The sequence below is a fragment of the Pleurodeles waltl genome, chromosome 5 (assembly GCF_031143425.1).
Source record: "Pleurodeles waltl isolate 20211129_DDA chromosome 5, aPleWal1.hap1.20221129, whole genome shotgun sequence".
Classification (NCBI taxonomy): Eukaryota; Metazoa; Chordata; class Amphibia; order Caudata; family Salamandridae; genus Pleurodeles; species Pleurodeles waltl.
Window position 1 is genome coordinate 277925490 of NC_090444.1, and position 12001 is coordinate 277937490.

The window sequence follows — 12001 nt, forward strand, 5'->3', positions numbered from 1 at the left end:
CCAGTGCAGGAATCGGTGTTCGACCTCATGGTCGCAGGTTTGAATCCCAATCGGGGTCACTTAGAGGCGAAAATAACACAGTAAGGAAAGAAACAAGTACTTTTGTATAGCGCCTAAAATAGGCACCGAAAATAGGTAAATGATTTCCTGGTACGGTAAAGGACCCTGAGGTAGTACTCATTTTGAACTGTGGATCATCTTTGATAAGTTAAAATGATGAAAGGACCTGGTTTTGCATTTAGCCCACAATGAACACACAAAAATACTCAGCCCCGAGTAAAAGGAAGCCTTTGAGTCCCGCCTTACAATAGCAGTTGGAATTAGTGAAATACGCGTGTTTACGCAAAACAACTACAGGGATGCAAACTCGCGTCATGTTCATCACATTAATTACCCCCTGCTAGCTAAACCGAAACACTCGCAATGTGTACGGATTTGGTCATCAGGAGTCAGAGACGGTCGGTTTATCACTCCGGCTAATGTGCTTAGAAGCTCATATATCAATCCGTGCAGTGTTAGAACCTCATTCCTGGCAGTAAAAACTAGAGCACAATTTTCATCAAGAGCACTGACAAGAAAATATTTCTGTATTACTCTGAAGTAACTGAAACTGGAAAAGATTTAGAAAACAACTGCTTGCAAGCAGTGCTTCGAATTAACTCCGTAAAATGATGGATTTGGGGGATTAGGGACTCAGCATTGACTTACCTGGTACATTCCAACCCCAATGTGCTTGGGCTCAATTTTCACAAGCTCGGCTAATGGATCCTGGACACGTCTCGCTATGGAAACTGAAAAACACAATGTGAAAACAATTGTGACTTTATGTGAAAACCAAGGCCGCTTAAACAGCAGATTTACTGTGATACTCAAAATCAGACAATAAGAAAACGCGGTTAAACGTCCAGTTGACGGAATTTTGTCGTTTTAGTCCACAAAAAGCTTCAGCCGCGGTGGCTAATCCTTCATCAGAATCACCAGCCACCAAGCAACCGTAGTAGCCACAAAAATGTTTCCCACGTATGTGCACGATTCCACAAAACGGCCTAAGAAGGGCTTTGCAAAGTTTCCCAAGATTCTGATGTGTTTTTTTTGTATGTACTGCAAATTCACAATCCGCCCTGGCCCTGGAAGGAGGGTCGGAGGAATAAAAGTAAAATAGACAAATATAGGGAAAATTGGGGGGGAACTAAGAGTGATTGTGGGGAACAGTCTCAGGTAAAGGGAGACAGGAAAAGGGGAGGGAGGAATTGGTGGAAGTAGAAAGGATGAAGAAAAGAGAGTAAGAGAGAAGTGAAAGAACGGGAAGTGGAGAAAAAGACAAAGAGGGAGCGAGACGGAGGAATGTGATGGCAAGTAGTGAGAGAGTGTGTGAGAATTAAAGGCAAAAAAGTAGGAGGATAGGGAGGTTGAAAGAAGAAATGTGAGGATGGAAGAGAATGAGGGAACAAAGGAGATAAAAGAAAGGCATGAATGGACCAAGCAAAGGGAGTTAGATATCACTACGGAGAAGAAGGATTAAGGGGGAAATGGAAATGGAGAGAAAGGGAAGAGATAAAATAAACAAATGAGAAGGAGGAACAGTGGGTTGAAGCAAAAATGCAACTAAGAGGGTGGATAATAGAGAAGAAGAAATGGCAGGGATAGAGGATCAGGAAGGTAGGAAGGAATGTTAAAAGAAGGTGGATTTAAGGAAGAAGATACAGAAAAGGAAATATGGAGAAGGGAAGAAAAAGGGAGCGAAGAAGTGCATGACGTGAACAATTTAAGAGGGGGTCGGAGAAGCAGAGGAGTGGCAGAGAAAAGGAGAGTCATTACTAAGAACTGCAGTTAGGCCATTTTGAGATGGGAAAGTCTCCCCAAAGTAATCTAGCTCAGGTCCTCACAATCTGGAGTAGCTGAAGCGTTTTACCTCTGGCTCCACTCTTTTCAAGGCCCAAAGCTGCCCCAGCTACATCTATTTAGACATCACAAAGCAGGCTGAGCTTGCTTGCAGAATATATTCGCCAGGAAGGTAACCTCAGCTACCACTAGGTTAATGTTATCAAGAGGTGCCGGTAATTTTAGAAGGGAGGGGGGCAGGCAGGAAGCACACTCACACGCATTCATTCACACGCACGCACATCCATTCACAACACTCATCAACATTCAAACACACGCACGCACCAAACATTCATTTAAAAAACACACACACACTTACCTTTAGCTCGGAGGTCCCAGTAGGGTTGGGACTGCTGGAAAGCAGCAGTCCCAACTTCGTCACAGAGTGGGATGGGGGTCAGTGAGACTTCTGACCTCACCCCACTCTGTGACGAAGTGTCACTGATTGACACTCGCGCAGGGCGCTTCAGGGCTTAAACCTGAAGCGCCCAGGTCGGAGTCAATGGGTGACGCTTCTCCTCATCATAGAGGGGGAGGGCCTTGAGGCACCTTTGCTGAGCCAAGGAGGACGCGCCCAGAGGAGCTGTGACCTCTTCAGCCCAGCAAAGTTCAGCTCAGGCAGCCAGGAATCTGCGCAAATCGTGCACGTCTCGCTCCTGGCTGCCCCAGCTGAACATGAAGAGTGACTGTCAGGCTGACCTTTGCTCGGCCTGACAGGCACTCTTGATGAGGGACAAAAGGTGTGGGGGGGTGTGGCCCCTCCGCCCTAAAGGACGGCCTGCGACTGATGTTATCCCATTAACAGGACATGCTGCCAGTTGCATCTGAAAGGCTATCTTTGCTATCTCACCACAGGACTGTTTAACCAAGATTACTTACAAGAACAAAAGGCAGAAACCCAGAATCTCTGTCCACATATTTTGTGAGGGTTCACTCTTCTACTCACACCATGCAATTAAACAAGCATTGGCAATGTGGATATATTTTTACTATGAGGAGTGGAAAGTTTTCTACTGAGCTTCATAACACAATAAAGTTACATTATGGACAGCTACAGTGCTACCTTCCCCAATACAGATAAGTTAAGGGCAGGTGTCAGCAGCAGAAAGAACATCACACTATTTTTCCACACATAAAAGACAGGCACAACACAGGTAGCTAATGCACGATAGAAAGAGTGAGATGCTTTAAAAGACTACTGTATAATGTTTGTAGAGTTCGTAAACACAACAAAACATACAGGAAGTACAAAACTTATGCAAGAAAGTGAAAAAACCCTCATGGATTTAACATGCATTCATGTCCTCATATAGGGTGAAACCTCACCTACCTCATTTAATATTCTTAATCAGTGGGTTCCATGTCTTCCACTGAGACGCATTCAAGAGTACTACTGTTCACTGGTTGTACAGTCTCCTAGTTATCAGGTACCCTAGTTTGGGTGAGGTTATGACAATTATGTTGACATTTATTTTCTCTTTTGTTAAACTGTAGACCTCTATTAAAATTCAAAGTGGATGGTTAAAACGAGTTTTACTGGTGTCTACCTACCAGAGAATTAACAACAGGAGGCCAGGCAACTGACACTTCTCTTTTTTATCAACCTATTTTGGTGGATGTAGATTGCCCCTGTCGGGTTGTGTGTCTTTCCCAAGAAGATAGGTATCTCACATCAAATATTGTGAAACAACCCTTGCTTCATGGGGCATGATCACTAGCCTCAGAAGGAGGGGTGCGAGGGCAGACCTCACAACAGGGTATTGGCGAGGTTGTCAGTATGCAGTATGAGTCAGTGTAAAAACAGCATGCACTATAAAATACACCATGCCTTCGCTGCCTAGCCACACTCACAACTGACAGGATGTGCGCAGCGGGAGTGCACAGGCCTTGAGATCTTGTACTACACGCCCAACACAAAAACATCTCCTGCTTCACTGCTAGCACCAGTTGGGCAGTGGTCGTGAGGTGGAGTCTACTGGTTCCCATAATTCTCTGCAGCTCCATCTGTGTTGCATCCTGTCTGAAAAAGCAATGCCATGGAGGCTAAAGGGAACAGCTCTTGCCTCAGCCTGGACCTCCTGCTCTTCTGCAAACATCTGTGACTGCCACTTTTTTTTTATAGCAGAAGTACTAACATTTAAATCAAAAATTGTTTCTCATCAGTACCTTAGATTATTTCACTGCTCTGAGTGGCGTCTATTAAAATTAGTGAACCACACCCTTTATCCTGTGACATATTTATTAATAACTTGAGACAAGTCAGTTATCTCGTTCCCTCCTATATAAGCCTTTTTATTTTTATAGATGATGCAACATTATACTCGGTTGAACCATGCATGAGAAGTTGTTGTATAGTGCATATCTTAAACTATTTCAAAGAACTCTCAAATACAGTGATCATGGAAAAGTAGGCAGTAGAGAAAAGTCATTCTCTAATGCACGCTGTTTGGTCAAGCTTGGAGACTGTGATTGAAATCAAGTTTACTGTTTAATCACTATGCAACTCAGGTCCTGGATGGTTATTGCATTCTTTCTCCCCTTCCCCTCCAATGAAAATGTTATTAGCAAATCAAGAGGCAAGTCGCTTGTCTTCTGTCTCCTATACAAGGTCCTTACTGTTGTCCTGGATGGACCAACTTTATGGTCTATTAAACCATACACAAGAGAGGTTTTTGTACAGTGCACATCCTGAACTGAATTATTTGAAGTTGCTCTCAAATGTGATGCTCACTGAAAAGGAAGCCGAGTGCAGAAAAGTAATTGCCGTGGGTCATTCAATGTGGTCAAGCTGGAAGGTTGTGACTGAAACCAGGGTCTCTGGGTCAAGGCCCGCATAACTAGGCATGTTATGCAAGGGCATTCATATTATCCCATGTTTTTTCTGAGATTCTGAGATGGGGAAACGGCAGTGGAAACACATCTCTTCACAGAACAGCTACACCTTGGGCAGAACTAGTCCGATCATCCCTCCTTCAGAGGTTAGGTACATTTCTTCAGGATAGATGCAGCATTGCAGAGCTGTACAAGGTTTAATTGCAGACGGAACATGAAAAGTTGAGGCATGAGTGACATGTAAGTTACAGACAGATGTCTGGAACAGGTGCTGAACTCACTGAGAGAAATATATAGATGGATAAGTGAGGAAATATGTGACTTGTGATTTCTGACACCATTCTTACTTAGGTGATATTCCACATCATCCTCCTGCAAAACCTGAGGCCTGTACTTATTGAGTCTTTTTTTCCATATAATGACAAATTAATCTAGTAAGTCATTGTTATTTAAAACATCCTTGCCACAGCCTAAGTATCTATGCTCTGGATAGGCACCAGATGACAACTTTTCACAAAGGTTTTAAATGCATGTTCACCGGTTTGTGTGCAATGTCGGCCTAGGTGCTGCACCCGTTCAAAATGTTGTGGGCCGCCAGTGTCTAAACTGCCTCGCCTTTGCATAATTTCTACTGCCTCCCCAGCTCCTCTTATGCCCAACCATCCCCCAGGTGTACTAAAACACAAACTAAAAATCGTTAAAAGTTCAAAACGTTTGCAGAGATGCCTATAATACCATACTTTGCACGCATGGGTACCTGTTATGTCCTGCAGACATTGTTACCAACTTGGAATCATCGAACTGCATTCAGAAAGGACATTAATGGAGCTTATTTGTTTCTTGCAGCCTGGATTTAGCGAACACCCAGAGCGTTTATTCATTTATTGTGTTATGGAACTTCTTTTTACCTTTAGACTGAATATATAGCGTTTGTCGTTGGAGGGGAATCTGACAATAAGCAGCTGCCGTCTTCAAATATACAAAAGAATGAATTAAAGGCCCAGAAGGTCAACTGACAGTATTTATGTTTTTTGTAAAAAAAAAAAAAAAACTTCAGTGTGCTTCAATGTGTACCCTATGAAGTAAGGATACAAAATCAGAACATAGGTAAAAGTATTTTTTTTAAAATCAAACAAACTTAGGTACAACAACAAGAAGGCACCAAATATCAGTTTTTATTCAGAGACTACAACAGATAATGAAAAAATATGCTGACTAATGGTCAGAGTACTATGGGAAATAAGAGGCGAATGTCTTAAAGGGGCCATGCTGTGAACAGAAAAACATCCGGTTCTCTTTTTCCAATTCTGTTACGCCAACAGTAAACAAACAAAAGGCATTCCAGAATGTTATTTTCTTTCATTTGGACTGGTTGGGGTTTTAAAAGTACAGTAACACAATTTTCTAAGTGGCCCTTGTAGTACAAAACAAAAGCCCATTCTTGAAAACTCCCATATAAGCGAGGGCGCTTCAACCAACGCAACCAGTGACATCATTTACACCCCTCCCAGCCGTTAGGTCTTACTCTTAAAGCTGTGGCGTGATAGCGTTATACACAAACTGTGAGCTAAGACACACTTACACCCTGCAGCATCATCTAGCATGCTGACGAGAGCCACGTTCCAGGGGTGATTCTTGCAATTGCTTTTTCACTTAGGAAACCATGTAGTGGACAACAGTTTCTAAAGCCCTAAGCCTTAAATAAGTCTAAATATATGCTCCATCTACTGCCCATACTCACGCCTTACTGTTGTCCCTTTAAATGGCACAACTTGATACGCTTATGCAGAAAACAGAGCTCATCAGCTACAAATAAGAGCAAGGCCAGAGGAGTTAGTAATACACTAAAAACTTATTATGGACATAACCACGATTTGGAAACATTGAAAGAATTTGAGTTATTTTAAACTGACCACCTTTACAGGGAAAAAATAATGGTTTAAACAATAAAGAAAACGACTTATACGATGGTGGGTGGTAAACGGCAGAATGTTGAAGTAAATTCACAATAATGTTAACATTCAAAATGTTAAAATCCAGATTGGGAGAGGCAGTCATATGTTCTGTTCAAGGTTACAATATCTGTACGCTTATCTGTTTCTACAAAACAGAAAGTAAAAATGCTCAACTACATAGATTTAAGAGGTTATTGAAGCATAGCTCACCCCACCCTCCTTCCCCCCTTGTTGCTGTACAACAGATTCGGCATCGTTGGAAGGCGACAACGTACTGAAAAAACAACACTATTAGCATTTTGATAATACCGACCTATTTAGGGACTAGGCACAGATTTAGGAGCACTTGAAATGCAAAGTAAACGATAATCTGGGTATTAAAACAGCGGTATGCTTTTTCGGGAAGGCTTTTTACTAAATCAATTTAAACAGATGAATAACAGTAGAAGCCATTTATTCTTTAAAAACGTATAGATAAATTTGGAGCATGTAAATGTGTAACTGACAACACTATTACTTATAAGATTTTCCAAATAAGATATATACAAGGAAAGTTTCAAGAACCGTCGTATGTCCTGCAGCTGGAGTCGGCGTTTGCTACCATTGAACTAGACTGGGCCAGGTGAAATGGAATTGTACCTTTGGGCTAATAGGAGGCCAGAGATGGGGGGGCGTGAAACAAACTCTTAGACGGGGGAAGGCTGCACATTCAGCTGAAAGGGGTTCTCAGAGGAAAGTTAAAGTTGTAAATGAAGGCCGGATTTGTAAAATCGGTAATTTAGAGCCATACACTATGAGCCATATTCTATTTTCTGTCCAGCTCCGGTGGAAATAAAATGCAGATATTCCAGGACTATGTTTTTTTAAAAAAGAAACTGAAGGACTACATTTGCCCTAAGCAATTGTAGTACAGCACTGATATGGCTAACATTTATTTGTACACGTTTAAGAAAGTTATGTTATTTATTTCAAAATGTAACCGTTTGTAAAATGCTGAGTAAACAGCCGTCCGTTGTATACCTTCCTAGAAAGAAAGTGAGAAAGAAAGTAACAAAGAAAGAAAAGAAAGAGAGAAAGAAAAGAAAAAGAAAAGAGAAAGAAAGAGGGAAAGAAAGTACGAAAGAAAGAAGGAAAGAAAGAACATGGCCTGCCTGTCAGTTTCACTCCCATAAGGTCTTTCACAGTGGGAAAGTAATGACCATGTGTTAATTGAATCTTTTCCGCACAGTACAAGAAGCCGAACCCAGCGGGATTGCTTGGAAATTACACGACTTTAACGTAACATTTTCTGTTGATGAACTTTCAAAGCAGGCCAGCAGAGATTTCTACAGCTTTAATTTACTCTTCGTCTCTTTTTGGTTTTCAGATATAATTTATGAAAGTTTGGCGGGTTCCAAAAACACAAAAAACAAGTCAGTTAGTGTAGGAAAGTACCATCTTGCCTGGCATGTTACCCCCATTTTTCACTGTATATATGTTGTTTTAGTTGTATGTGTCACTGGGACCCTGGTAACCCAGGGCCCCAGTGCTCATAAGTGTGCCTTAATGTGTTACCTGTGTAGTGACTAACTGTCTCACTGAGGCTCTGCTAATCAGAACCTCAGTGGTTATGCTCTCTCATTTCTTTCCAAATTGTCACTAACAGGCTAGTGACCATTTTTACCAATTTACATTGGCTTACTGGAACACCCTTATAATTCCCTAGTATATGGTACTGAGGTACCCAGGGTATTGGGGTTCCAGGAGGTCCCTATGGGCTGCAGCATTTCTTTTGCCACCCATAGGGAGCTCTGACAATTCTTACACAGGCCTGCCACTGCAGCCTGAGTGAAATAACGTCCACGTTATTTCACAGCCATTTTACACTGCACTTAAGTAACTTATAAGTCACCTATATGTCTAACCTTTACCTGGTAAAGGTTAGGTGCAAAGTTACTTAGTGTGAGGGCACCCTGGCACTAGCCAAGGTGCCCCCACATTGTTCAGAGCCAATTCCCTGAACTTTGTGAGTGCGGGGACACCATTACACGCGTGCACTACATATAGGTCACTACCTATATGTAGCTTCACAATGGTAACTCCGAATATGGCCATGTAACATGTCTAAGATCATGGAATTGCCCCCTCTATGCCATCCTGGCATTGTTGGTACAATTCCATGATCCCAGTGGTCTGTAGCACAGACCCTGGTACTGCCAAACTGCCCTTCCTGGGGTTTCACTGCAGCTGCTGCTGCTGCCAACCCCTCAGACAGGCATCTGCCCTCCTGGGGTCCAGCCAGGCCTGGCCCAGGATGGCAGAACAAAGAACTTCCTCTGAGAGAGGGTGTGACACCCTCTCCCTTTGGAAAATGGTGTGAAGGCAGGGGAGGAGTAGCCTCCCCCAGCCTCTGGAAATGCTTTGTTGGGCACAGATGTGCCCAATTCTGCATAAGCCAGTCTACACCGGTTCAGAGACCCCTTAGCCCCTGCTCTGGCGCGAAACTGGACAAAGGAAAGGGGAGTGACCACTCCCCTGACCTGCACCTCCCCTGGGAGGTGTCCAGAGCTCCTCCAGTGTGCTCCAGACCTCTGCCATCTTGGAAACAGAGGTGCTGCTGGCACACTGGACTGCTCTGAGTGGCCAGTGCCACCAGGTGACGTCAGAGACTCCTTGTGATAGGCTCCTTCAGGTGTTGCTAGCCTATCCTCTCTCCTAGGTAGCCAAACCCTCTTTTCTGGCTATTTAGGGTCTCTGTCTCTGGGGAAACTTTAGATAACGAATGCAAGAGCTCATCCGAGTTCCTCTGCATCTCTCTCTTCACCTTCTGCCAAGGAATCGACTGCTGACCGCGCTGGAAGCCTGCAAACCTGCAACATAGTAGCAAAGAGTACTACTGCGACTCTGTAACGCTGATCCTGCCGCCTTCTCGACTGTTTTCCTGCTTGTGCATGCTGTGGGGGCCGCCTGCCTCCTCTCTGCACCAGAAGCCCCGAAGAAATCTCCCGTGGGTCGACGGAATCTTCCCCCTACAACCGCAGGCACCAAAAAGCTGCATTACCGGTCCCTTGGGTCTCCTCTCAGCACGACGAGCGAGGTCCCTCGAATCCAGCAACTCTGTCCAAGTGACCCCCACAGTCCAGTGACTCTTCAGTCCAAGTTTGGTGGAGGTAAGTCCTTGCCTCACCTCGCTGGGCTGCATTGCTGGGAACCGCGACTTTGCAGCTACTCCGGCCCCTGTGCACTTCCGGCGGAAATCCTTTGTGCACAGCCAAGCCTGGGTTTACGGCACTCTAACCTGCATTGCACGACTTTCTAAGTTGGTCTCCGGCGACGTGGGACTCCTTTGTGCAACTTCGGCGAGCACCGTTTCACGCATCCTCGTAGTGCCTGTGTCTGGCACTTCTCCGGGTGCTACCTGCTTCAGAGAGGGCTCCTTGTCTTGCTCGACGTCCCCTCTCTCTGCTGGTCCAATTTGCGACCTCCTGGTCCCTCCTGGGCCTCAGCAGCGTCCAAAAACGCTAACCGCACGATTTTCAGCTAGCAAGGCTTGTTGGCGTTCTTTCGGCGGGAAAACACTTCTGCACGACTCTCCACGGCGAGAGGGATCCGTCCACCAAAGGGGAAGTCTCTAGCCCTTTTCGTTCCTGCAGAAACCTCAGCTTCTTCTGTCCCGTAGAAGCTTCTTTGCACCCGCAGCTGGCATTTCCTGGGCATTTGCCCATCTCCGACTTGCTTGTGACTTTTGGACTTGGTCCCCTTGTTCCACAGGTACCCTAGATTGGAAATCCACAGTTGTTGCATTGCTGGTTTGTGTCTTTCCTGCATTATTCCTCTAACACGACTCCTTTGTCCTTAGGGGAACTTTAGTGCACTTTGCACTCACTTTTCAGGGTCTTGGGGAGGGTTATTTTTCTAACTCTCACTATTTTCTAATAGTCCCAGCGACCCTCTACAAGGTCACATAGGTTTGGGGTCCATTCGTGGTTCGCATTCCACTTTTGGAGTATATGGTTTGTGTTGCCCCTATCCCTATGTTTCCCCATTGCATCCTATTGTAACTATACATTGTTTGCACTGTTTTCTAAGACTATACTGCATATTTTTGCTATTGTGTATATATATCTTGTGTATATTTCCTATCCTCTCACTGAGGGTACACTCTAAGATACTTTGGCATATTGTCATAAAAATAAAGTACCTTTATTTTTAGTATAACTGTGTATTGTGTTTTCTTATGATATTGTGCATATGACACTAGGTGGTACTGTAGTAGCTTCACACGTCTCCTAGTTCAGCCTAAGCTGCTCTGCTAAGCAACCATTATCTATCAGCCTAAGCTGCTAGACACCATATACACTAATAAGGGATAACTGGGCCTGGTGCAAGGTGCAAGTACCCCTTGGTACTCACTACAAGCCAGTCCAGCCTCCTACATTGGTTGTGCAGCGGTGGGATAAGTGCTTTGAGACTACTTACCACTCTTGTCATTGTACTTTTCATAAGAGAAAAATATACAAAACAAGGTCAGTGTATATACACATAGCCAAAAAGTTTTGCATTTCCTCTTTTCACTCTTTTCTAAGTGCTGAAAAGTACTTCTAACTTTCTAAAAAGTTCTTAAAAGTTTTAAAAGTTTTTTTCTCTGTCTTTCTAAAAGCTCTGACAAACTTTTTATCTTTTACTATCACTTTAACTCTCTCTAAAAATGTCTGGCACAGGCCAAAACGTTGATCTGTCCAAACTTGCATATGATCACCTTAGCTGGAAAGGAGCAAGGAATCTCTGCATAGAGAGAGGTTTGAGTGTAGGGAAGAATCCTTCCTTAGAACTGTTAATTAACATGCTTAGAGTACAGGATAAGGCCATAAGTGCCCCATCTGTAGAAAAAGTAGCTAATGGTTCTCAATCTGATCCAGGGACTCCCCAGGAAAAGATTCAGGAAAGAAAGTTCCTAGCCTGCCCATTACTAGACAGTCTAGCATAGTTGGTAATGATGATGAGCCACACCATATAAATAGTGTTGTCTCACATCATAGCAAAAGCATTTATTCTCACCATACTGGTAGTGATGTTTCTGTTAGCCAAGCTGTTAGGGTGGCTTCTGTAAGGGACAGGTCTCCTTCTGTCCATTCTCACCATACTTCTGTTTCAAAGCATGTCCCTCCCACCCACCCTGATGACAGATTGTTAGAAAGGGAGCTCAATAGATTGAGAGTGGAACAAACCAGACTGAAGCTCAAGAAGCAACAGCTGGATTTGGATAGACAGACTTTAGAAGTAGAGAAGGAGAGACAGAAACTGGGTTTAGAAACCCATGGTGGCAGCAGCAGTATTCCTCATAGTCATCCTGC

The 12001-nt window shown here is 43.8% G+C and overlaps 1 protein-coding gene across 2 annotated transcripts in view; it reads right to left on the reverse strand.

Moving 5' to 3' along the window:
* The window catches only part of SRBD1 (S1 RNA binding domain 1), a 759215-nt gene that overhangs the window by 286225 nt on the left and 460989 nt on the right, over positions 1-12001 (reverse strand). For both annotated transcript variants that reach the window (XM_069234013.1, XM_069234012.1), the window contains exon 17: positions 709-791. In XM_069234013.1, coding sequence (XP_069090114.1) covers positions 709-791 — 83 coding nt within the window. The remainder of the gene's footprint in view (positions 1-708; positions 792-12001) is intronic.